General features: G+C 37.4%; 2 protein-coding genes across 4 annotated transcripts in view; one reads left to right on the plus strand and one right to left on the minus strand.

Moving 5' to 3' along the window:
* The window catches only part of LOC131346545 (interferon-induced protein 44-like), an 18,324-nt gene extending 16,826 nt beyond the window's left edge, over positions 1-1,498 (minus strand). Inside the window, exons 1-4 of the mRNA XM_058380032.1 lie at positions 1,461-1,498; positions 1,212-1,292; positions 1,052-1,085; positions 647-842 (exon numbers count right to left, since the gene is read on the minus strand). Coding sequence (XP_058236015.1) covers positions 647-842; positions 1,052-1,085; positions 1,212-1,248 — 267 coding nt within the window. The 5' untranslated portion in view covers positions 1,249-1,292; positions 1,461-1,498. The remainder of the gene's footprint in view (positions 1-646; positions 843-1,051; positions 1,086-1,211; positions 1,293-1,460) is intronic.
* A 661-nt stretch (positions 1,499-2,159) lies between these two features.
* Positions 2,160-21,186, plus strand: LOC131346512 (interferon-induced protein 44-like). 3 transcript variants are annotated; one of them, XM_058379967.1, is made up of 8 exons: positions 2,186-2,252; positions 15,490-15,575; positions 18,815-18,848; positions 19,017-19,215; positions 19,342-19,488; positions 19,575-19,746; positions 19,963-20,063; positions 20,735-21,185. In XM_058379967.1, the coding sequence occupies exons 2-8, from the start codon at positions 15,518-15,520 to the stop codon at positions 20,921-20,923; spliced, it is 900 nt and encodes a 299-aa protein (XP_058235950.1). In that variant the 5' UTR covers positions 2,186-2,252; positions 15,490-15,517; the 3' UTR covers positions 20,924-21,185. The 3 variants fall into 3 exon arrangements, with proteins under 3 accessions (XP_058235953.1, XP_058235950.1, XP_058235951.1); XM_058379968.1 differs by lacking the exon at positions 2,186-2,252 and adding an exon at positions 14,067-14,265; XM_058379970.1 differs by lacking the exon at positions 15,490-15,575 and having other exon boundaries at positions 2,160-2,252; positions 20,735-21,186.
* Positions 21,187-27,622: the final 6,436 nt, after the last annotated feature.

A 27,622-nucleotide genomic window follows, 5' to 3' on the forward strand; every position in this document is an offset into this window, starting at 1 on the left:
AAATGAAACTGTCCATGTAAAAGTTCGGTGCCTTTCTCCGTTTGTTTATCTGCCAGTTCTATTTCTTTTCCGGTTCCTCTGAGTGCCAGCCCAGTCTTACGGTCATCCCAAATGCTCTCCTTGGTTGAGAAGCGTGAGGACGTTCATCCCAAGCCAATACGGATCAAGATGCCACCCCTCCCGTCACCCATGGTTTGTCTGTATGTGTATTCAGAGCCAGTGTTATTTTAAAACAACAAAATTTATTTATTCATTATTTTGTATCTATTACAACTGCATTAATGCATGATAAAATAATTGTCGACGTTAATTCATTAACGAGTTAACGCAATAATAACACATTAACTTGCCCAGCCCTAATATATAAATATATAACAATATGTCTATCCAAATATGGTGCACAAAAAACACCACAGCCTGACAATGTGGTTAAGGATGTGATTCGAGTGAAAGGTTGAAAATGTACAGTAGTTATAATCGATAAATAATAAATACATAATTAACTACCTGACTTCAGACTCCCTTTACTATGCAGTTACTGCTTTGACATTTGAAACATGCCCTAGTACCCTAGTATTTGAGATTTTAATGCCTGAGTAATTGTCATTCATTATTAAATTAATGTAATGAGAATGAAAATTCTTACTGTTTTTGTGAAGCTCTTCCCAGCAGATGTCTCCTCATCTGCCCTGACTACAATTCTTCCCTTGAATACGCTCTTCACTGAGTTTATAAAGCAGGTCTTCCCAGCTCCAACTGGTCCATGAAGCAATATTCTGAACTGGCTGATGTCTGGGTGGTTAAGTTGAAATTCACTTAACTCAGATTTCAGTGCCTTTGAGCTGTTTAGGACAAACAAGTTAAGAGTTTAAAATGAAATACAGGAAAATATAACTTTTCTCATTTAAATGTTGATGACAAAATTATTTCCATAAGAAATCAAATGCTTGTATATATTCTTGCAAAATATGCAGGCATGTCCTTTTTGTAGATTTATGGAATATAAAGCCTGATTTAAATCAACCAAAACATTACTAATCCAGTGGCTCACTTCCAGACTATGTTTCTCCAAGGTTGCTCGAAGTCTGTAAATAAGAACAATAATACAGAACTAAGAGTAAAAACAGACACTATTTTTTTCTTTCTTCTATTTGTCCTTTTTTTAGTTTATTTCTCCATATCTGTTGATTGTTCCAATAAAGTGTTCTAACCTTTTGGAGGTTCTTGTTTCGATTCCCCTCCACCCATTTTTTGGCAGTTTTCCTCCTTGAAGCTGATCTTCTTCCAAAAACCTAAAATATATATATATATTTTTTTTTTTTTGGTGTTCTTATGTTTCTTCTCAATTTAAAATAAAAACATGTTACATTGAAAAAAAATTTTCAGTATCAGTTCATGTGAACTCATAATGTGTACAGTTATTTTTCTCCTAGATAGAGAAGAAAGAATTCAGTACTTACCAAGTCTGAGCTCTGCAGGGTTCTGTGCTTCTGCTTTCACTTTACATCCAGACCTTCTCTTATTTCTCAATACGTCACCACACCCCACCCACCCACACACACACAGACACACACACACACAGACACACACACACACTCTTAAATGTATTCATGCACGCAGTTCTCCTCTACACATGCACATGCACACCACACACACACACACACACACACACAAGTCAAAGCAAGTCAAAAAGCTTTTATTGTCATTTTAACCACATATAGCTGATGCACAGTACAATGAAACAGCATTTCTGTTTGTCAAAAATGTCAAATTTCATCTGATTCATTCTCCAAACAGACATTGAACACAGTTGTTGGAATGGCATTTCACTAAAATGTTGTTCTCTCTGAGTGTCCACATATACAATGCACTGGACACTCACTTAACACAACACCGATACAGAAAAGCTAAATAATATATATTTTAAAAAATGCATTAAATATGATATGATAGGAGGTAGATTGTGTAATTATGAGGTTACATAGTAACTATTAATAACCTAGATTTATTAATCATATTCTTTTAGACAATGAGTAGAAGTCAAATACATTTTCAGGTCTCATTTACAGGAAATGCACTTACTTTCAGTTTCTATTTACTGGAAACATTAGGTCATCCAAGGAAAATTGCCAGTAGGTGATACTGCAAGATGAGTGGATGAGAGACTGGTGCAGGAGGAGGAGACTTAGAGATGATGCTATAAAAACCAGGAAAACAGATCTGCTTGAAATGTAGCTGCGCAATCATAAACTGTGAGTACATGGTTTAAAGTTTTATTCAAGATACCAATTATTACATTAACATTTCTTAAGTACCATAATATTTAATTCTATTTTCCTATATCTAATCCTATAGCTAATTTTGTCTAAATGTAGACAACTACATCTTGCATCTACTGCAACTGAAAAACTTAAATATAGATTATTTGGCATGTTGGATTTCTCTCTCTTTTTCTTGCTCTCTATCCTGTGTCTGAAGGAGGTGTCCCTCTGCATAGACACTTACACTTTATCACATGGAAAATGGTTTCATTATTATTAAAAGCTTCACATTATAATTAAGCAACATCACACAAACTAGAGTGCTGTTGAAGTGAATATCAGCAATGTTGTGGTTGTAGGTAATAACAGCAGTGCTGATAGTTAGAGTCAAATACTACATTTATACTTTTCTTCAAAGACATTGATGTGCATCATATGGTGAATAATTATGTTTATTTTTGCTTCTGTGGGGAAAATAATTCCCAAACAAACCACAGCTGGATACAGAATTGTATGTTGCCATGGTAACACACTGACTGACTGTCCGATTGACAAGCGGGAGTAAATATGGTAATAGTTTCAGTGTGACAAACTATTACTAAAATTTTAATTTTATATAGTGAACACAGACGTGTGGAGTGATGCACAATGAAATTGTTACGACCTTGAGGTAGGCCTAGGGGAGACTCAGGGTCAGTAACAGGTGGTTTATCAAGCTGTTAGTGGGTGAAAGAGACAAACCTGGTCTAAACATTGACACAGTGTAAACTGGAAAAAAAAGAAAAAGGTTTCGCGACACAACCTGTAGTGCTTAACTCGTTTTACTGTGCTGTACAACAGAAAACAGACGTATTTACAATATTTACAAATTTCACAAACAAGCCAAACACGGGGCTGGACAACGGCGGTGCTAAAGAAAAGAAACCAAGTAAAACAAAATGATTCTTCCCTAACGCCGCTTTTTTAATACATCCTGGACTGCAAACAAAAGTGAAACCAAAACCCTGCCTACACTGCGCTTCCCTTACAAACTTAAATACAGGGGGTGGCCCCGCCCCTTTCCTAAAGTGTCTAGACAGAGTGACGTCCTACGTGTTGTACAGTGTATGAGCGCGCGCTTTCTTACCTGTCCGAGCCCCGTCAGCACAACACTACACAAACACACACAGCTGTACATACACCTCAATACACCAAATACTTAAATACAGAAAAAAACGTGATTGCAAACATAAGCGGAAAACAAAACGCCCCCGATGCGGCGTCAGTGTCTCGCTTTTATAGCCTGACTCTTTTTCCGGTTAATTTTCCGGGGCGGCGTTCGCGTGACTCGGCTCCTCCCATATGCGGCAGGTACTGGTCAAGCGGCCAGCAGCAGGTACTGGGCAAGCGGCCAGCGGCAGGTACTGGGCAAGCGGCCAGCGGCAGGTACTGGTCAAGCAGCCAACTGCATCACGTTCCTCCCAATCGGTTACGCTGTAAAAAAACAAAAAAAAACAAAGCCATCATAATAACCGAAATACGTGCTGTGGCATGTAACAGAAATGTTGTACTAAATCAGCACTTTTCGAATGCCAAGGACTGGAACTAAGTGTTGTATAGGGAGAAATAAAAAACTGACATTGTAACATCTCAAAATCTGATACTAACATAAAATGTATATTATACCAAAGCCTCAAAAGGAAGACACTTTAGGTTTGTTTACAACTGGGAAACTTCATTACAATGATATTCACTCATTAGAATTAACTCAGCATACTGTGTTTTCTATCATTTTCTTGCCTCTTATTGTTCATGCTTATTTCTGTCTGAAACTGCTTACACTCAAAAAAATATTTAGGCCTAACAATTAAGATTTATGCATTTTGATGGCATATAAAATTTCCATCCATTTAGATTATGTATTTTTAGCATAACCAAACTAATAAACTTTGTGATTCTTATTTTCAAGTTATATGTAAATGAAATTAGCAAGAATGAGATTTATGTAATCGGACCAATAAATCCAATTTGTTTTAAATTCATAAGAAAGAGGATTATGTATTATTACAGTATAAACCCAATTTACTTTAAATGCATTTAGATAATTGTTATTAATAAATGCAATTTTTTAATATTAATATATTTTTTATTCCTCCCAAATCCCCTCCCTAATCACAATATGCTACAACAAAATCTAACCACACGTGAAAAACAATAGACCACCTTGTTTCACATTTTTTTAATGCTTCAAGGCATATTTTGAGAACAACCTCAGCAAAAAAATACATAAATAAAAGTGGTAGCAAAACATACTAGCCAGTGCTAGAGATAAGTTTCCTCAAGAACTGTAATTAAAAGCTGTAGAACTTGAGGTAGACAGATACAACAGGTAAACCTGCTAACAGCACTGCTTTACATTAAAATAATATTCATAAGGGCCATAAGGCTTAGTGGTGACTTCTATGCATATTAAATTGTGAGGAGCACAGCAGTATAGAAGGAACATTCTACAGCAAATATAAAATAACTAAAATCACCAATAACTAAATTTCACTTTTAAAATATTGAAATTTAGAAGTTCACTCAAACAGTACAAAGCACAAACATTTGGAACAAGTCAACCCACTTGCTTTGAAGAAGGAATGTTAATTAAATCACTGAAGCATCTTAATTTTCAGTGGTTCCATCAGGATTTTTTGGAACACTTCAAATGTGCACTTGAGTTCCTTTGGGTAATTCAGGTTAACTGCATACATGAGTCCAAAAAGCATCACACATTCATATGTGACACTTTGCAGGTATTGCAACTTTCACACCCTCAAGTATCACACCAACATCTGTAGGTTCATCTCCAGGTCCAGCACCCTCTGTCCGAATGACATAGATGCCCATGGTTGTCTGTACAATTTCAGACTCAGCCTTTGAACTTTCACAGTCCTGGAGGATAAATAAAGAGAATGAGTTGTGTCTAATTGGCATCACGGTCTAGCTCAGGGGTTTTCACACCTGTCGTGGAGGCCCCCAGCACTGTACATGTTGTATGTCTCCTTAAACACACCTGATTCAAATCAGCACATTAGTAGAGACTGCAAGATGTGAATTGGGTGTGTCCGATAAGGGATACATACAAAATGTGCAGTGCTGAGGGCCTCCACGTCAGGTGTGAAAACCCCTGATCTAGACTGTGATACCAATGAAATGAACATAACTATCCACATAAATATAAGACATTTATAAGAGTATGTTAACATACACTTACCACATATTCTTTGACAAGTGTCTCTATATCTTCATTAAGGTAGACACTCAGGCTCCACAGGATACAATCACGCTTGATGTTTATGTCTTCATTCTCAAACAAGTGTAACAAGATCCCAAAAAACATAACATTAGTCATTGATTTACAGTTTAAGTAACTGTAGAGTAGAGGGTCTTTGTGACAGAGAGAGATTAAGATGTCCTCATTACATGAAATAAATGTTATTAAGTATATGAGAAAGATCGTGTCCCTACATGTGTATGTCACAGAGAGAGGTTTCTGAAACATTTTCATGAAAAAAAAGTAACTAGTGGAATACATGATGCAATACACTAATAACAAACACACACTTTTCTGTCCTGCAATTCCTCCTTTGTGATGGAAAACCTTCACCAGGTCATCAGAGTATTTGTCCAATTTACAGAAGAATTTGGATATCAGAGGAACAGTTGTTATACGCATAAACTCTAAGTTGATCTGAAAAAGATGAAAAAGGACAGAATAGGATGTACTGTACTTCACTTTAACAAGACATGTAACTGTATGAATTTGCATTTCCATTTTAAACACATGGGTTACTACACTTACTTCTTCAACTTGGAACAGTGCTGGCCATCTGTTTCGGAACTCTGTAATCATTGGTTCCTGAAGAATTTCTTGACGTCAGTATGAGAAGGTACGATGCATCTTTTCTTTGATAACAGTCTCGTTATTCCTTTTTTGACCTCTGTCAAAAGAGCAACCTTTCTGCCTCTAGGCTGTCTGTGGTTTCACCTCTTGGATGGTTTGGACAGTAATTAACCTCAGCCCTCCAAGGTTTTTTAATGTTTGCAGCTGGCTTCCCCTGGCCTTTCTGTTTGTTTTTAAGTGAGTTGACGGTGACTTCTGGGTGTCCAGCTCAGCCGAGCTTGGTGCGGAAGTTCATCATCTTGATCTTAATGTAGTGCTTCCATCCTGAACACCCAGTGGGAGTTCCTTTCTCACGTAAACATGGATGGATCTGTATCAAGGCCTCAGCAACCTTTTCAAACTGATCATCCCTTGGATATGCAGTTGACTTAATAATTTCTTCAGCAAGGCCCTCAAGAATATCAGATCTGATTTTCGGGGTAAGAGATAGGACAGTTCCATTTGCATTGAAATCATCATTTCCCTTCTGGAGTTGCATCTTGGCACAATATGAAAAGCGTGGCACTGCAAAAACTTTAAGCCACGTGCATGACCGGGACTCCGGAGATGACAAAATGACAGTATCACTGCTGTTATAGGAGTCAACAGATGAAGAATCATTCGGTTCTTGTGATGAGGAGCTGGCAGATGCATTGGAGGGAGTCACTGGGATTGTGGAGCAGGTATTTTCAGTGAGTGGAGTTAAGTATATTACAGAGCTGGTAGCCTCACAAGGTAAGTATACCACTTTCAAAGTACCGCGATCTTGAATTTCTGAAATTGATGAGAGTTTCAAAAATTCATTACCAAACTCTACATCTTTGTATTGAAGCCTAAACTGCTCTGTCACTCCAAAGAAAGTCTTAATTTCAAGAGCCAATTCATCCACAGATGTCGGCATTCCGGATGTAATGGTTAGTTTTCTTGCATCATCTTCACCTCCAAAAAGGACTCTGAAGGTAACTGGTCCGGCCATCCTACTTTAATCTAGAATGCAGATCAAAATAGAGTAAGAATTATCTCATTAATAAATAACATGTTAACATGTACAAAATACTTTTGTATTAAAATATTAATTAAATAAAATATTTTAATTAATTAATTTTAATTAAATAAAATATTTTAATTTTGTAATACACTACAAGTTAAATCACACCTTTGATAATGATATGTCTCTTCAGAGTCACCATACGCTTGGAACCAATTGTATAGGCCACAAGTGGATAACAATCAGTCAGCTCCTCAAGCCAAACCAGAGCAATCTCTTTACCAGGTGAAGAAGTCAAATCAAAGGCTCTGAAATGGTCCCTATACCAAGTACCCAATAAGCGAACAATGAAACTCAGCTCATCTCCCCTTATGCACATTTGTAGAATTTCTGCGAATTCAGGAGTTCCAGCAGTTGAATCACATTCAACTAACATTCCACGGTTGTAGTGAATGCCCCTAGTGGTGACACTTTTTGCAAGATGAACGTGACTGATATCTGGATACTTCTGTCTAAGAGCCAACACAACATCCTTATTCAGAACATCAACCTGGACTGTGGAGACATTTGTAACTTCCAAATCTGATCTGTTTAGACTGCACGAATATATATGATAACTGATGAATTGCTGATGTTTGGCTGCCAGTGTAAGTGCAATATTCCTGAAATTATTTGTGTGTCAGGCAACTTGTTTAAAAAAGCTATGCTTAGCTTCAAATCGCATCGTCCATACACCAACAAGAGGCCCAAAACACCTAATCAGGTCTGAATAATGCTCGAGATAGTGGTGTTTCGGTAAAAGCTTTACCTCTGGGTTAAGCTCAAGTAGTCTCTGTCTGTGTTCAGACACTTTGACATCATGATAGGCTATAGTTTCGTCAGTGTGAATAGGTGCCACAGCTAATTCTACAATTTCCTTAAGGTCCAATATAACTTGCCAAGCAAGCACATCCTCTGGTATCAAGTCTCCTATTAGAAATGGAAGCAGTCGTATTAAGTTCCAATTCTCATGGGCGTTACCACCTATTTTAATACCACCTTCTTAGAGGAATAGCTGTGTGGTATAATCTGAGAGCGATTTTTTTTGTCACTCCACTTGTAAGGAAATTTGAGGATATGCGTTAAGACATTCAAGACTAAAATAATTCTTAGAGATGAGAACACTGAAACAAAGTGCCAGTTCAAAAGGGACCATACCCTCAAATAAATCATGCACTATATCCGGGGGATAGCCTGTGCTAACGTGAAAATGGTGATTTTCTGTTAAAACACAGGATCTCTTCACACCAAAGCAATTTGTTTCAGTTTCCTGTGCAGACTTCACATGTGCTTCATATATTTCTTTTGTTCGAAGCAAAAAAGCACCTGACTGAACATTCTTCGATTGAATATCTATTTTCTGAACAGTACAAAACCAACAAATATACTGCCCAGAGAAGCTCTCAACAACCCCAGCCAATCCGTGGGCTCCCAAATTGTCAGCTACAACACTATGGATCGTTCCTTTCACAAACTTTCCAAGTTTTGAGATGAACACACCATGCTCTTCTAAAGTGCATAGGTCTTGTAAAAGTGGTTCCAATATTTTTCCATAGCCATATGCCTTTACATCATCACTCTTGCACAAAACTGTTAAATAAATTGAAGAGAGTGCTGAATGAGAGCCTGGTGGCAAGTTATTCAGAATCCAGTATACACTACACAATTTGTGTTTTTTACGGGATGTACCCAGTGGATTGCATAATTCAAAATCATCGATGTATAAAGTTAAGCAAATACACAACTCATCATGTGACAGGAAAGGGTTGTCCTTGAAGTACACACCATCCTGTACAGAGCGATACTGCTGGTTCTTAAGCTGGTCTGTATTACTTTCCTCTGCTCTCTGGCTATTAATAACACTGTTTAACACTGCAGTACAACCAAGTAGCTGCTGCAAAGACTACAGTAATGGGATATATTGAAAAGTCCTGTTCTTTTTTTGGTCCAAAATAAACTCCACTGGCTCAACAATATTTAACAGTTCTTTATAGTACTCCTTTCTCTTATAAGCTGTAGCAAGGGGACCACCTTTCCCTATTGCTTTCACCAAAAAATTAGATTTACGCAGTACATCAGCTAGTTCCTTAATAATTGAGATATCAATTCCAAGGTTTTTGTTTTTGAAAAATTCAGAGAGACTGCTATAAGTTACAGGCACAGACACAGTACTTAACAGGAAGTGCAGTTCCTCAAGTAATTCATCAATTGCTGCAGATGGAACATAAAAAGAGTTTTCCAACTTCAGTAAAACTGAAGCTATTTTTTGTTCTACTACTTCTGGAAGATCCTCTGAAGTATCTGGATCACTATCTGCATCTGACAGCGCAACGAAACCTGTCTGCAGAAGATGAGGGACTATCATCTACAGGACTACCAGAATCATTAGACTGATTGTTTAACAACACCTGCCTTAAAATCGTTTTATGCGAGTTAAATGTACCATATATGTTTGTCTCAAACATACATCCTTCAAACATACAAGTTATGGTTTCATACTGCCTAAGATGTTGATTTATATGAGTAAAGTATTCCTTCTCAGTTGAAAGTTCCTTACATCCACACGTCTGACAAAAGAATGTAGTTAACTGAGCATGTGCTGTTGTTAACTTCCTGTGTGTTTGCTGAATATGAGAGAATCAACACAAAAATATAACCCACAACCTAATTTATTATCTTTTTTCTGTAACAAGTCATAACACAGCTATTATTAATACTAACTAGATCTTATATGACACCAATAAATAACTATGAAATAACTACATGGGTGCATTTATGAAGAAAATATAGTTAATTGCAAGATGATATTGGGCTGTTCATTTGTGGTTGTTAGGGTATTCAATGGTATTAATTAGTAGTTGCTAGGTAAGTGCTTGGGACACTACACTGAATTTTAGTGTCATTTCTTCACCCACTTAAAGATCATGAAGACACAGCCTATAGATCAAACACTGCAAATATGTTTTAACTATGTATGAGGATTATATTGTTTTTTATCTTGAATCTGAAATTCAAAATAAGATCCATTGTTTGTAATCTGATATACTGACTTTTCTAAATAAATCAATAATCTTTGTAGCATACAAACCTAGGAGGTTGTCCCAAGATACAGATGTCAGAAAGGATGCTTGAATGAATTAGATATCTATAAAAGAGAAATGGTTTTAGTTAGAAACAAAATGCATTTAACATTATTATTTATAACTCTGAAATTCTTTTGCTTATGAAATCACAAAGCCAGCATTCAATTTTAGATAACTGTTAGATTAGTATTCTTTTAAATACTGATTGCAGTATTTATTTATTAGCTAAAACCCCCATTTCACTGAGCCGATTTTGCTCTTGAATCTAGACTGATGCAGATTCGTTATGACCTCTGGATAGCACGATGGTAACAGATAGAGGATGGTAATGGCTGCATACAGCCTCTTTTTGTCTCGGTTTGAATTCTGTCCTGTTAGTCAGCATCATTAGTATCGGGAGGGAAGTTGGAGCATGTTTAAAATATTCGCCTGCCCGCTCCTAACATTAACGCCTCGGAAACGCATTGGTATCAATTCTTAAGTGCCCTTATCAAGTTAGTATTGATTTTTAAGTGCATATAAGGAGTCGTTACCTGTTTTTATCACCTCCTTGCCTGTTCTGCAGCGTTCGGCAGCCAAAAATCTGCGTATTAAATGTAGATGAAAGTAACGACAAAATGAACGAAGTGATTGTTACGTGCCACAACACGTATTTTCGGTTATTATGATGGCTTTGTTTACAGCAAAATAAGCAAAATATTCTGGTGATGTTTTGGATCTTTCTGACTCATTTTTCACACAAGAAAACTCTGGGGAATTAGTTCAGCCAGATGTTAAAACCCAGCTGCTTACAGGCCCCTTGTCTAGTAAAAGTGTTACTAGAAATGAATTAATTTCGGAACAACATTGTGATGAAAGTTTACACTCCTTTTTTACTGCGATACCTGACATTAATGATGTGGACAAGAAACAAGTGGCTTTCTTTCTAGATGACGGTTTGTTGATGCGCAAGTGGACTTCTAGAGTAGATGAAACTAAAGATGCTGTTTTTCAGATTGTGGTTCCTTTAAAGTATCGACACTTGGTTTTGAGTGTAGCCCATGATCATCCCTGGTCTGGACATTTGGGGGTTACCAAGACATACAACCGAGTGTTGAAACATTTTTTCTGGCCACAGCTACGCCAAGACGTAGTTAAGTAGTGTGCTTTATGTGAGACATGTCAGAAGGTAGGAAAACCAGGTGATTCCTCCTGCTCCCTTGCACCCTATTCCTGTGATGGGAGAACCTTTCGAAAAGGTGTTGGTTGACTGTGCAGGTCCTTTGCCCAAAACAAAAGCAGGAAATCAGTTTTTACTCACTATTATGTGTACTGCTACAAGATTTCCAGAGGCAATTCCACTACGCCGAATTACAGCACAGACTGTAGTTAAAGCACTTACAAAGTTCTTTACTACATTTGCCCTTCCAAGGGTAGTGCAGACAGACAGAGGAACTAACTTTACGTCCACTTTGTTTTCACAGATCATTCAAATGCTAGGGGTACAACATCAGATGTCAAGTCCATACCATCCAGAGTCACAAGGCGCATTAGAACGATTTCATCAGTCATGTTGAGGAAGTTTTGCATGGACAGTGGAAAAGACTGGGACGAGGGTGTGCCGTTGGTTTTGTTTGCTGCTCGAGAGGCAGTTCAGGAATCTTTGGGGTTCAGTCCAGCGGAACTAGTTTTTGGACATTCTGTAAGAGGCCCATTGAAGGTATTAAAAGAGACATTCATGTCTAATAAAGTAGAGCCACGCAAGAATGTTTTGGATTATACCAGTGCTTTTCGTGAACGGTGGCACAGAGCTTGTCAGCTAGCAAAGAAAATGCTAGATAAGTCGCAGGCTAAGATGAAGCGGTGTTTTGACCAAAGATCAGTGTCCCGTGAATTTAAAGCGGGTGACAAAGTGCTGGTTCTTTTACCCATTCTTGGGTCTGCACTGTCTTCAAAGTTTCTAGGGCTGTATATAATCAAGAAGAAGTTAAGTCAAACTGATTGTCACTGATACGCCAGATCGGAAATGTAAGAGTCGAGTGTGTCATATAAATATGTTGAAGCCATTTCTAGATCGGGAAATGCCTGTGGAGGGTCTTCCGGTTCCTGAACTTGTGCAAGGTGGACAGAAAGCTGCTGTAGCAGTAGTGCCTATTGCTGCGTCTTGGGAGTCTGATGAGCACTTAGTCAAGCAGTCTTCAACCCAGTTGGGGGCTAGACTCATGAACTCCCAGATTTTAAAAACTCTTGAGTCTGATAGTCTCTCGCTGGTTGCTCATTTACCTGACCTTCAGCGTAGAGATATTGTGGCTTTAATTAAGGAGTTTCCCTCCATATTTAGTGACGTGCCCACACAGACATCTGTCTTACAACATGACATTAAAGTGATAAAGGATACACCATTAAAACAACATCCTTATCGTCTCAATTCCACCAAACGTGAAATCTTGCGTAAGGAAGCGGAATACTTGTTGGAACATGGCTTAGCAGTCCCTAGCTGTAGTCCGTGGAGCTCACCATGTGTGTTGGTGCCAAAACCTGATGGTACTTTTAGACTCTGTACAGACTATAGAAAACTCAATGCCATAACTGTGACTGATTCATTTCCTCTGCCGTGAATTGATGACTGCATTGATACGGTAGGTAAGGCCAGTTTTGTTACAAAGTTGGATCTTCTTAAAGGATACTGGCAGGTCCCACTAACCCCAAGGGCTTCAGAGCTGTCTGCGTTTGTGACACCAGATGCTTTTTTACAGTATACAGTGATGCCTTTTGGGTTGAAAAACTCACCTGCTACGTTCCAAAGACTTGTTAATACAGTTCTTGCTGGTGTACCAAATTGCATAGCCTATTTGGATGATTTGGTCATACATTCTTGTGATTGGCAAAGTCATGTGAAGTCTCTTCGAACTGTGTTTACCAAGTTAAAAGAGGCTAATTTGACACTAAACTTGGCAAAATGTGAATTTGCACAAGCTACTGTGGTTTATCTTGGGATGAGGGTTGGTCATGGAATTGTTTGTCCACTGCAAGCTAAAATTAAGGCCATTATTGATTTTCCTGTGCCCACAACCCGACGTGAATTGCGTAGATTTTTAGGAATGGTTGGCTATTACTGCGGGTTTTTCTTCTGTTGCAGAACCTCTAACTTCATTGCTGAGCCCTGCTGCTACCTTCAGGTGGTCTCATGATTGTCAACTTGCTTTTAATAATGTGAAAGCTTTGTTGTGTTCTGCTCCGGTTCTAGCTGCCCCTGACTTTGCTAAACCTTTTAAGTTGGAAATTGATGCGAGTGGTGTGGGGATCGGCGCAGTGTTACTTCAGGAAGGTAAAAATGAAGTAAATCATCCAGTCTGCTACTACTCACGTAAGTTAAATAAACATCAGGTAAAATATTCTACAATTGAGAGAGAAGCACTGGCGTTACTTCTGGCTCTGCAGCACTTTGAGGTGTACGTAGGCTCAAGCCTATGGCCTGTAGTTGTGTACACAGATCATAATCCCCTTGTGTTTTTATCTAGGATGTACAACCACAATCAACGGCTAATGAGGTGGTTTCTGGTTATCCAAGAATACAATTTGGAGATGAGACACAAAAAGGGTGTTGAAAATAAAATAGCTGATGCTCTTTCTAGAGTGTAAAATATCCTAGTAGGATAATTTTTTTTGAGGAGGGGCGTGTTACGTGCCACAACACGTATTTTCGGTTATTATGATGGCTTTGTTTACAGCGTAACCGATTGGGAGGAACGTGATGCAGTTGGCCGCATGCCATATACCTGCCGCTGACGGGAGGAGCCGAGTCGCGCTATCGCCGCCCCGGAAGATTAACCGGAAGAAGAGTCAGGCTATAAAAGCGAGACACTGACACCGCATCGGGGGCGTTGTTTTGTTTCTGCTTGTGTGTGCAATCGCGTAATTTGTTTGTCTATCTAAATACTTGGTGTATTGAGGTGTATGTACAGCTGTGTGTGTTTGTGTAGTGTTGTGCTGACGGGGCTCGGACAGGTAAGAAAGCGCGCGCTCATACACTGTGCAACACGTAGGACGTCACACTGTCTAGACACCTTAGGAAAGGGGCGGGGCCACCCCCTGTATTTAAGTTTGTAAGGGAAGCGCAGTGTAGGCAGGGTTTTGGTTTCACTTTTGTTTGTAGTCCAGGATGTATTAAAAATAAAGCAGCGTTAGGGAAGAATCATTTTGTTTTACTTGGTTTTCTTTTCTTTAGCACTGCCGTTGTCCAGCCCTGTGTTTGGCTTGTTTGTGAAATTTGTAAACATTGTAAATACGTGTGTTTTCTGTTGTACAGCACAGTAAACTAATTAAGCACTACAGGTTGTGTCGCGAAACCTTGTTTTTTTTTTCCATTCAGCCAGTTTACACTGTGTGTCATTGTTTAGACCCGGTTGGACCCTTTCACCCACTGTCAGCTTGATAAACCACCGGTTGCTGACCCTGAGTCTCCCCTAGGCCTACTTCGGGGTCATAACAGTGATTTTTTAAGAAAAATAGTGCTGATTAAACATGATTGAAAGATACTCTATACTACATGTATAATATTATTTCTCTTCACTTTGATAGAACAAAGTGGGGCTCATAGCGGTGCGCTCCAGTAGATTTTAAATCCGGAGCAAATTCAGCTCAGAGGAATGGTGGCCTGAAGCTTATATTTATTAGCGCCATGTGCAATTTAGCTAGCTAGTTGACTAAACGAAACATGTTATAGTCAGTGCATTGATATTAGTGTAATACGATATCAACAATGCTAATAATACATTTACATACGCAGAAACTAACAAATTATAAAGGATGACTACAGATGTAACTTACCTCACAATGAGGTCGCAATCCAGGTGCAAAAATGGTAATCTAACTGTTGCTTCTGCTGCTGCTGTTGCCGCCCTCTACCAATGAGAGTGTGGAACGGCTTCATTTCCACTTCTAAACGATTCCATTTACCAGATTTGTATGTAAATCATCATAAATTGTAAGTCTCATACAATTTAACTAATTGGATCTTGCTTGATCCGCAGCCAGCTACATTTAAACTATATTTATACTTTTTAACTGATTAAATCTAATAGTTTTCACAATTTAGATTAATTGTAAGGAATCTGAATACATATTTTTTGAAAAAATGATTATTTAAATAAAATCAAAAGGATGCAAATACTTAATAATAAACTATGCCATGATTAATTTTTTTGAGTGTATTTTCAATATTTCTATCAGGATTTTCAACAGAATTCATTTTAATTGAATGAAATTGGAGGAGGAGGAAATGGAAGGAAAAGGATTCAATCAATCTCGTCAACTCGGTAAGACAAACTCAAAAGCTGGTTCCGATATTCAAGTTTTGATAATTCACAGTTTCGGTTTAAAGCAGCATTTCTAATAGAGTGCATGCAGGAGATAATTAGTCAAAATGTACAGCTGAGTTTTGTAGATGTAGCGAGAAGTTAACACAGAAATTGGGCTCAGAACTCAGAATGTAGATGTGCAAGGTACTCGTGCTTTTCACAGGGGTAGGTCTCAGTTACATGTGATTCTGTCCCATTTTCATTGTGTAATACTGCAGTACAAGTCCAGCACCACTGTCTGACACACTGAAAAAAAACTTGTTGAATTACTGCTACATTATTCTAACATGCATGTTTTAGTTTCCTAAATTCAATACAAGAGTTATAATTCCCATTAGTGCCAACATCCTTCTGAGATTTCACAACTTGGTTTACATTAATATGTTAATTGACTACATTAACCTTAAATCATTTTAATAAATTTATTTGATTTTAGTATAAACAATTAAATCATGTTTTGCTGAGAAACGTAATTTTTTGATGGCACCTGTTAGTGGGTGGGATATATTAGGCAGCAAGTGAACATTTTGTCCTCAAAGTTGATGTTAGAAGCAGGAAAAATGGACAAGCATAAGGATTTGAGCGAGTTTGACCGAAACGGCCAAAGTGTCGTAGCTAGACGATTGGATCCGAGCATCTCCAAAACTGCAGCTCTTGTGGGGTGTTCCCGGTCTGCAGTGGTCAGTATTTTTCAAAAGTGGTCTGAAGAAGGAACAGTGGTGAACCGGAGACAGGGTCATGGAAGGCAAAAGGCTCATTGATGCATGTGTGGAGAGAAGGCTGGCCCGTGTGATCCGATCCAACAGACGAGTAATTGTTGATCAAATTGTTGAAGTTAATGCTGGTTCAAATTCAACTTTTATTTGTCACATACATAATGGTACACAGTATGATGTGCAGTGAAATGCTTACACGACTATTGCTTTGACCCTTGAAAAAGAAAAGGAAAAGGAATAAGGACAGAAAAGACAAGGATAAAATGTAAAATATAAAATACTTAATATAAAATATAAAAAAAACTACAATTATAAAATATAAAAAACTACAATTCACAGTTGGTAAATAAAAAAAAAAATATAATATAAATAAAATAAAAATATAAATATGAATAAAGTAAGGTAAAGTATATGTGCATACAGAATATGTATATAAAATATAGAATATATATAAGAAATGTAAGATATGTAAAATGTAAAGAACTGTATTATACAGAACTATATACAGTGAATAATGTGCAAGGTGCAGACAGCAGCAGTATGGGGTGAAGTCATTTAGTGAAATGAGATGATGAGATGATGAGAAGCAGTGGTATTGTCCATCTTAAAGTTCAGATGTGCACAAGTTCTCTTTGTGTATAAATGGGACCAGAATGTGCCATATATGTTTGTTTTATGTTTGTTTTCAGTCCTGTAATGTGCAAATGTACAGTACGGTTTGGTGTTTCCAACACGTGTGTAGGAAGCATAGCAAGTCCAATGTGGAGTTGAGTCCTATGTGGAGTTCTGGTTGAGAGACCGTATAGCCTGCAGGAGGTAGAAATCATGAAATTCATGTTTCATGTTTTAACAGTACACTACAAAAAGACTTTTGGATTTTTTGCCAGGGCTGTGGACTTTTTTCTGTCCACTAAAGGCCCCCACTGCCTTTTTGTTGGTTTTTAGTCTCTGTCTCTATGTCTAACAGGTGTCACCTGTGCCTTGTTTAGGTTTGTATATTTAAGTCACTCTTTTCCCAAGTACCTTCCTCAGTGTTTCCCATGCTAGGCCAAGTCCAGGTCAGCCTCATAATCTGTTTAATGAGTTTATCCTTTTAAAACTTTGTGTATCTGGTATAGTTCTTGACAAGTGTTCTTTTGAATGCTTTATGGTAGTGATGGTGAAATGAAGCTTTGTGAAGCATCGAGTCTTTCCCCTTAACTTTATCATGAAATGGTTCATAACGTGAAGCTTTTCAACACAGTGCAGAGTAATGACATCTTGTGGTTAAAACCTTTAATAACTGCCGTTGGGCCCCTGAGGAATCAACCATTTCTGATTTTTCTGTGTAATAAACCACTTTGTGCTCTTAAAACAATAAAGGCAATAAAAATGATTATTGTTTCATGTTTCAGTGTTGATGTACCTACACACTATATGAATAAATGAATCTATTAATGAATTAATGAAAGAACTGATAAATGGAATGAATTATTTGTACTGTAGCAATTTATATGAATCTGCTTTGATCAACACTTGCAGCCTTATTTACATACAGTTTTATCCTAGTCCTAAACCTATGACTTCATGGGCAAGGCTTGTGTAGCTGTATATATGACCAAAATAAATAAAGTTTATTGTGGTATGGTCAGTTAGTAAGTGCTTGTGAACTGGGCAGTGAGGGTACTTGCTTATAAACTAGGGAATCTTTTATTAAGTGAGGAATGGAGAAGATTTAAGATTTTTATTAAGGAACAGAACTTATTCGACGGTGCTACGGCTATGTCTATTTCTTTTTTATTACTCCCCCTGCCTTTGAGAATATTCTCTCACATGGGACTGAGAAGGCAAGAGTGCACAAACATTCCGGGGCAAGGTGATGAAGATGTGAATAGACAGAGCCTTTTATAAACACTGCAATAGACAAACAATAAATGACTAACAAAAATTCTTATACATTGGTTGCTCAGTGGCACAGTGCTTCACTGTGAGATGTTTCGTGTTTTTGATACAAGCTTTGAAGCCTCTGTGTCAAACATCACATCACTACTTTATGGATTTATTTTGTCGAACAATTGGACTTACTTTTTGGAAGTATTGACTTTTTTTTTTTTTTTAACTCCTGTGAACCTTTGTATGCTTTTGGATTACCCTTGTGGATATTTGGGATTTATTTTTTGGAACTACTGTCAAGTCTTTTGAGCTGAGTTGTTGGATTATTTGACTTGCATTATCATCTAATTAAAAATAAGTAAACATTTCTTCAGAACTGTGACCCAGTTATCTGCATTTGGGTTCAGCCCCCTTTGATTGTGTTCACGATTTCTCAGTAGAACTGCCCTCACACTCCTATTTTATTATGATTGATTGAACCATGCAGTATGTGAAATTAGGTTTGCTGCATAACCAGAACACTGTAGATATTCTGATTACTGAATACATTTTTACGCCTGCACTGTTTGTGTACATGTTAAATTTAGAAATCTTTTTTTTTTTTTTCAGAATTTGATCAACCATGGAGGAAAATGCCTTGGGGGTAAGTTTAATTTCTTTAATTAAAAAAATCTCATTAGGTTGATTGAGAAATGATCCCCCCCCCCTTTAACATTCCCATGGTGTTAATTCTACCCCAGAACTGATGGTCAATATGTATCCTCACTTCTGACCTGAACATTTGTGCAAATTTTCTATTTGTTTTTAATAGAAAAAAGGACCAGATTGAACAGAAACTGAGGAGTTTCAGGCTCAAAGGATCAAGTGCACGGTTTGTCAGGATTCTGGTTGTTGGTGCAGTCGGAGCAGGAAAGTCCAGTTTTATAAATTCTGTTAATAATGCTTTCCAAGGACGAATCACCTCTGGGGCTCTTGTTGATGGAATAGGTGGAACCAGATTCACAACAAAAGTAAATATTGTGAAAAGTTTAAATACTACTTGGGATACATTTTGATTTTAAACCCAGCAACAAAGGAACAGACAAAAGGGACATAAGGAACACATAGTAAATGATACATATGAATTTATTTTACAGTACAAGACCCATTATATTAAAACAGAGGATGGATCACATTTGCCGTTTGTCTTTAATGATATCATGGGACTTGAAGACAAAGAATCTGGTGCAGATGCAGAGGACATCATCAGAGCCATGAACGGGTTTCTTCAAGAAGGATTCAATGTAAGAAAAGTGTACATGCAGTCAGAGAATTACATATTAACATGAATTATAGACCAATTTACTCTTTCTTCCATGTTCACTTTCAGTTTGATCGTACATCCTCCATGTTTGAGATGGACCTTGGCTACAGAAGCAACCCAAGTGTTGAGGATCAAACCTCCTGCCTGGTCAACATTATTGCTGCAGACAAAATATATTTAATGAATGATGGGGTCATTGGTAAGCTGAAAAAAATCCGTCAGGCAGCTACAGATCGGGGTAAGAATGATTATTACAGATCTTCCCTGTGTTAGGAGAAAATCTCACAGTGAAGAAACACAAACCTTTAACATAATTCTAATAGTAATGCTCCATAGGTTAAAAACAAGATAAACCTACCTTTTAACCAACATTTACAATACTGCCTAATTTGTTTGTATAGATTGTTGTTCATATTGTATGGATTGTTTGTAAATAATTTATCATATCATCCAGGCATACCTCAAGTAATCATCATGACAAAACCAGATTTAGCATGTCCACTGGTTCAACAGGACATCAGGAAGATCTTCATCAGCAAGAAGATCAAAGAGAAGGTCATTTCTGATTATATGGGTGGTGCATATTGTTATGAACATCATGTTTTTAATAACTTAAAGTAAATACTTTAACACATTTCTTATTATTGTGAATTGGAATTACTTTGAAATAAGTTTAATAACTAATCCATTATCCAGAATTCTGCATAATTTTCTAACAACCAAAAATAAGCCTTTACCTGCCTGATTAAAACCAAGACCAATTACAGATGATTTCAGTCAGGGGCATGTCCTTGCTATCTTTCTACATCTGGAAAGTACAGTGTTCACCCATTCATGTGGTACAGGACTCAACGGAGCCAATCATCTGCAAGACACCTGGGTTTAATTCCCTGTTCAGAATTGCACAAATCTGACATGCCTCTGTTAAAAAAAAAAAAAAAAATGCTTAAAGTCTTAATTTAATCTCAGATTTGAATCTGCAGTATTTAGTTCCTCACTTACTGCACATAACTCAACTTTGACTATGGCCATGTCTGTCAATTATCGAGGAACTGAATCTCTCTTACTCTGTCCACTCTTACTTTACCAAACTGTACCTTACCTCTACCTATTTTTATTCAACATCAGTGACTTGAAATTAAATTGACTTCATCTTCATACAGCCCTTTTTCTTATTTATTCATTTCTGTTAAATAAATGGTTTGATACCTTTGTTTTTTTTCCAGATGGAATTGTGTAGTCATCGGCTGGGGATTCCCATGAATTACATCTTCCCTGTGAAGAACTACCATGAGGACATAGACACAGACGATGACATGGATCTTCTGATTTTCAAGGCACTTGATCAGATTGTGAACATCGCTGCTGACTTCTTGAAGGAACAATCTTTTAACTACGGTGAAAAAACTGATTAAGAACTCAGATCACAATGCCTCATTGAATTTAATGTAACCCATTAAAAAAAACACACAGTAGGCACACAACTACTGCTAAATGGAGAAGTGTACTAAGTATGCATTGCTAAAATAAGTGTAATGTTATATTCTGTATTTATGGAGCACATTAGATTATGTTACTTAAGTTACAGTTATAGAGTTAATAAATGCAAAAACGTAACCAAGGAATTCCATGTAAATGTTAATTTACCATTAAAAATATAGTTATTACCAAAAGAACAAAAGACTTTTTAAGTTCTCTATTTAACCCTTTGAGTGTTTTTTTGCTCAGTTTTGAAAGAAATGTATTTTATCATTTATTATTTCAGGTATTGAATGAACATGTTTTTGATTTCCACAAATCATTATGTTTAGTTTATTTCTTACTTTATAAACAAACATAGTTATTTTTACACATAGGGGTTAAAAATGACTCAAATAGGAAAGTATGATATTTGCTAAGTTTTGCAAGAAGGAATGTATTTATTGCTAAATTTATCTGCCACATATTTGACAACTCAACATCTATGTATGATGCACGTAAGTGTATATATACACAGTATTTTACAAAAGTGTGTACACCCCTCACATTTATGTAAATATTTTATTAGATCTTTTCATGTGACAACACTGAAGAAATGACACTCTGCTACAATGTACAGTAGTGAGTGTCCAGCCTGTATAACAGTGTAAATTTGCTGTCCCCTTAAAATAACTCAACACACAGCCATTAATGTCTAAACCATTGGCAACCAAAGTGAGTACACCCCTAAGTGGAAATGTCCAAATTGGGCCCAAAGTGTCAATATTTTGTGTGGCCACCAAACTTCCAGTTATCAGTATGAGAGAGTGTGAGAACGATAACACCAAATTTAACCCACCTCTCACCCACCTGGACAATAACAATACATGCATTCGGATGTTGTTCATTGACTTCAGCTCTGCTTTTAATACAGTCATCCCTAGTAAACTGATCGCTAAGCTCAGTGACCTGGGTATCTGCACATGCATATGCTGTTGGATTATGTACTTTCTAACAAATAGACCACAGTTGTTGGCCGAATCAGCAACAATGATGAATCGGCCTACAGGGAGGAGATCCAAAGCTTGTCAACAAGGTGTTCCAGGAGCAACCTCACCCTCAATGAAGACCACAGAGCTCATTGTGGACTTCCGGAAATCAAACAGCAGCAGACACTCCCCTATTTACATCAGTGGGTCTGAAGTAGAACATGTCTTCAGCTTTAAATTCCTGGGCATCAGCATCTCTGAGGATGTGTCTTGGTATCTGAAAACCTCAACTCTGGTTCGGAAGGCGCAACAGATAAGATTCTGACCAACTTTTACCACTGCATTATTGAGAGCACAGTGTGGCATGGCAGCTCCACAGTGTGGGAAAAGAAATCACTGCAAAGGGTTGTGCAAACCGCCCAACGCATCATTGGCACCCAACTACCTGCTATTGAGTCTCTTCACCACAGTAGATGTTTGTGCAGAGCACACAAAATCATCAAGGACTCCTCCCACCCAAATCATAAACTGTTCAACATCCTTCCATACAGGAGGAGATACAGGTCCATCCACACCAGAACCAGCAGGTTCAGGGACAGTTTTTTTCCCTACAACCATAAATCTTCTGAACTCTACACTACACCACTAGATGTCTCACTAACACTTCACCACCTTGCAGATTTGCTCCACTCTGTACATTCTGCTATAATATAGTTATAATATTTTCTCTGTGTAATATAATTATAATGTACATATTGTTAATTTCATAGATTACACCTAGTTTATCTATCCTATATATATCTATATATATATGTTTAATGCAGAATTCTTTCAGCTGTGTGATGTTTGGGGGGTTTATTGTATGTTTATTGTATATTTATCTCTATAGGATTTCTGTTTTAGCTTCAGTTTTTTGACTGATTACATGTTCCTCAAGCACCTTCTGATACAATGTAGAAGTCATAATGGATTCTATGATGGTGAGCTGGCCAGGTCCTGTTGCAGTAAAGCATCCCCAACACTTCCACCTCCATGTTTCAAAGTTGGTATGAGGTTTACACCAAACGTGCCCTTTGGCCTTTGTCCCTGTGTTCTTTGGGAAACTTCAGTCTTGTTCTCATGTTTTAATAGACAAGGTTTCCCTCTTGCACACCTCCCATAATAATTAAAGTTGTGTAATCTCTATCTGATTGATTGTAGATTCATGCACTTTGGCATAAACTGTAGCAAAAGCTTGCTGTAGGTCCCGTGATGATATTTAAGGGAATAACAGACAATAAAGCTCAGGCATCATAACTTGACAGACGAATAATTTTTGGGATATTTTTTTTCTTTAGAAGCAATGGAGGAGAATGTCTTGGGGGTAAGTTACTTAGATTCTATTAATGTTAATTATATGAGAATAATTTTGTTCACTTAAGTTCACTTTCTGTTAGCGGTGCACGAGAGTTTCTCTCTGTTCCCTGCTACTAAATTAGCAAGTTATCCTATACACTTAAACAATAATTAAAAAAAAGGTAGGCTGCAAGTTAAAATGGCGTCATGAGGTTTTTTTTTTTCTGTGAGTGGTGCATGACAGTCTATTTCTCTTACCTCGTACTAAATCAAGAAGAACTCTGAAGCAGTCGTTCTCAAACTTTTGGAACTGAAGCCCCCCAAACCTGTCCTATTATGTGCGCCCCCCCCCCCCGACCTATGATAGATAGATAGATAGATAGTTAGATTTTTTTTCTTCTTTTTTTTTAAACATATACAAGGACAATAGTGGAACATGCCCTTAATTTATCTAAAATGTTTCTAAACAATATAAAACTAATTTGTTACATGTAATTTAATGTGATGCAAACTGGAACGTTTCGCTAACCATGCTACTATGAATTTGTGGGAAACCTGAGCTTGTTTATTTTGCACTGACTTTTTCTGAAAGAAGCAAAAAGTTTGCATTTCTCCCTTGCATCGACATGTTTAACACATTTAGCCTTTCAGAAATGTCTACAAGGTATGACAACAATGCTAACCAGAGAGGGTCATCCGAGGCGATGTAAAATCCGACCTCTGGAGAGCCACCTCAGTGTGAAAGAGGAGCTGCTTATGTTCGTCTCCCATTTCCAGACAAAGCAGGGAAAACGAGCATCAATGTAATGGTCCTGCTTTAATGAAACTGACAATTTGCTCATCTAAAACACCAAATAGTTCTTCGTCAGTTGTGTGCGCTGGAAGAGAAAGACAGAAAAGAATGTCTTCCTCAATGTTGCCATTTTTAATATATCTGACATACTGTAGGTTAGTAACTGTGCTAGCCCCACAACATCAGTTGTCTCATCGAGCTGCAGTGTATAGTACTGGCTTTGCACGATGTTAGCAAGCAACTGCTCCTTAATGTCATTTCCCATATCAGATACAGTGAGGGAAAAAATTATTTGATCACCTGCTGATTTTGTACATTTGCCCACTGACAAATAAATGATCAGTCTGTAATTTTAATGGTAGGTTTATCTGAACAGTGAGAGACAGAATAACAAAAAAATCCAGAAAAACACATTTAAAGAAAGTTCTACATTGATTTGCATTTTATTGAGTGAAATAAGTATTTGACCCCTTTGCAAAACATGACTTAGTGCTTGGTGGCAAACCCTTGTTGGCAATCACAGACATCAGACATTTCTTGTAGTTGGTCTCCCGGTTTGCACACATCTCACATCTCAAGGAATTTGGGCCCACTCCTCTTTGCAGATCCTCTCCAAGTCATTAAGGTTTTGTGGCTGACCCTTCAGCTCCCTCCACAGATTTTCTATGGGATTAAGGTCTGGAGACTGGCTAGGCCACTACAGGACCTTAATGTGCTTCTTTTTGAACCACTCCTTTGTTGCCTTGGCCATGTGTTTTGGGTCATTGTCAGGCTGGAATATCCATCCAGGACCCATTTTCAATGCCCTGGCTGAGGGAAGGAGGTTCTCATCCAAGATTTAACGGTACATGGCCCTGTCCATTGTCCCTTCGATGCGGTGCAGTTGTCCTGTCACCTGGGGATGGTGTACTTGGGGTCATAGACAGCATTCATCCTCCTCCAAACATGGCGAGTTGAGTTGATGCCAAAGAGCTGGATTTTGGTCTCATTTGACCACAACACTTTCACCCAGTTCTCCTCTGAATCATTCAGATGTTCACTGGCAAACTTCAGATGGTCCTGTACATGTGCTTTCTTTAGCAGGGGGACCTTGCGGGCGCTACTGGATTTCAGTCTTTCATGGCGTCGTGTGTTACCAATTGTTTTCTTGGTGACTATGGTCCCAGCTGCCTTGAGATCACTGACAAAATCCTCCAGTGTAATTCTGGGCTGATTCCTCGCCGTTCTCATGATCATTGAAACTCCATGAGGTGAGATCTTGCATGGAGCCCCAGACCGAGGAAGACTGACAGTCCTTTTGTGTTTCTTCCATTTGGGAATAATCGCAACAACTGTTGTCACCTTCTCACCAAGCTGCTTGGCGATGGTCTTGTAGCTCATTCCAGCCTTGTGTAGGTCTACAATCTTGTCCCTGACATCCATGGACAGCTCTTTGGTCTTGGCCATGATGGAGAGTTTGGAATCTGATTGATTGCTTCCTTCTGTGGACAGGTGTCTTTCATACAGTTAAGGAGCTGAGATTAAGATCACTCCCCGAGAGTGCTCCTACTGTAATCTCAGCTCCTTACCTGTATAAAAGACACCTGGGAGCCAGAAATCTTTCTGATTGATAGGGGATCAAATACTTATTTCACTCATTAAAATGCAAATCAATGTAGAACTTTTCTGAAATGCGTTTTTCTGGATTTTTTTGTTGTTATTCTGCCTCTCACTGTTCAAATACACCTACCATTAAAATTACAGACTGATCATTTCTTTGTCAGTGGGCAAACTTACAAAATCAGCAGGGGATCAAATAATTTTTTCCCTCACTGCATGCGGCGACTAACGGTGTCATTAGAAAGGGGGATGTTACCAATCTGTTTTGGGAAATTCTCACCAAATATGACCTGGCAGATATCTTTAGCAGCAGGTAAGATAAGCACCTCGGCAATTGTGTGAGAATTTCCTAACCTAGCAACTCATTGTGAGATGTAGTAGGATGCTTCTAGGCACTTGTTTGACACTGATGTGTGTTGGCTGATGGTGAGTTTCTGCTGTGCAAGGCAAAATAACTTTAATTTGAAAAAGTCTAAAGGTTTGTCTTTAAGTTGTGGGTGTTTAGTTATAATGGTGCTTTAACTAGCATGGCTTCATGCTATCATTTGCCAGCAAAACTGGGGCAGCAGTTCAGCATCTGTCCCAGCCACCGTAAAGCCAAACTGAATATAGCTTTCATCATATTTTCTTATTTTAGACTTTTTAGCTGAAGCTGCTGACTCGACTGATATCTCTGATCTTCTGACACAAAACACACGCTTAAGCTCCGCCTCTTCAGCTCAGAAAGAAAATGCAAAAGGAGAATCCATGTAAACATGCTTTAAAAAATTAATAGAATAATAACTATTTTATAATATTTTTTCATTCTATTTTTTAAATTTAATGCATTTAAAAATATTAATATTTTATAAGTTTTTTTATTTTTTTGCACATTATAATTGAACAGCAATAAAATAAACTGATTACCAAAATGAGTACTTGACTTTGTGGTTTTCTCTTGGAAACGATTTGCAACCTAATTTAACACATTCCATATTTTTAACATCTTGTTTCTGTAGAAATAAAGGTATGTTTTTGCTTAATGGTGAAAATTATTATATTGTAAATTTAAATAAACATATCAGAAAAATCTGTAATTTAGACAGAGTAATACATTTGATTTTAAGGTAATTACTTGTTTATGAAGTTATGCCATTTTACCGTTAATTTTACCAAAATTTTCACAGTAACAGTGTATTTTTTACATGTCAGTAGAGTAAAAATGAAAGTTACATACTGTTTCTTTATTTACATTAATTTGATGTATATACTATGGTGATATATTATTTTGGACTTTACAGTCTTTTACTGTTGCTATTTCACAGTTTTTACTGTAATTTTCATGTACATTTTTTTACAGTGTACAGATCAATTCTTTTTTTTAAGGAAAAAAAACTTTTTTTTATAATTGATTGAACCAAACTGAAATATCAAATTAGGTTTGCTGCGTAACCAGAGTGGCCTTTACTGTGTACCTTTTGGTATTTGAGGTTTCTTTTTACAAACAGAAGCAAAAAAACGAAAATGAAAGTAATATTTGATTTTTATTTTAAAATCCATGATGAAAATGTCAGACACCTTTTTAAAATTAGACTTGATTTTCTTTCCTTATTTATACTTTAAATAAAGTTCTATAGCGTAGAAACGGAAAAACAGCTGCATTTTCTTTGTCTAAAACCAGAAGTATCTCTTCTTCTGTCATTTGTGGCATCATGCAGTCTTCTACCGTAGTGAACTTAGTTATACAGACATTCGGAAGCGGTATTTTAGGGACAGACAAATTTCTGTATGACTGAAATGTGGTACTTGTTAATTACCTGGCTACATGCTCCAGTTATTCTAATTTATTCCTAAATATACATATGCCATGCACCATTGCATACAGCTTTTGTTAATTTGAGCTCTGTAGATATTCTGAATACTAAATGCATTCATATCACTGCACTCTTTATATAAATGTT

Source organism: Hemibagrus wyckioides, linkage group LG26 (assembly GCF_019097595.1).
Source record: "Hemibagrus wyckioides isolate EC202008001 linkage group LG26, SWU_Hwy_1.0, whole genome shotgun sequence".
Lineage (NCBI taxonomy): Eukaryota > Metazoa > Chordata > Actinopteri > Siluriformes > Bagridae > Hemibagrus > Hemibagrus wyckioides.

Coding starts and splice junctions, on each gene's coding strand:
- LOC131346512 (XM_058379967.1), top strand. CDS start 15,518: ATGAAATTGGAGGAGGAGGAAATGGAAGGAAAAGGATTCAATCAATCT. Junction 18,849..19,016: donor TGGAGGAAAATGCCTTGGGG/GTAAGTTTAATT, acceptor TGTTTTTAATAG/AAAAAAGGACCAGATTGAAC. Junction 19,489..19,574: donor TTCTTCAAGAAGGATTCAAT/GTAAGAAAAGTG, acceptor GTTCACTTTCAG/TTTGATCGTACATCCTCCAT.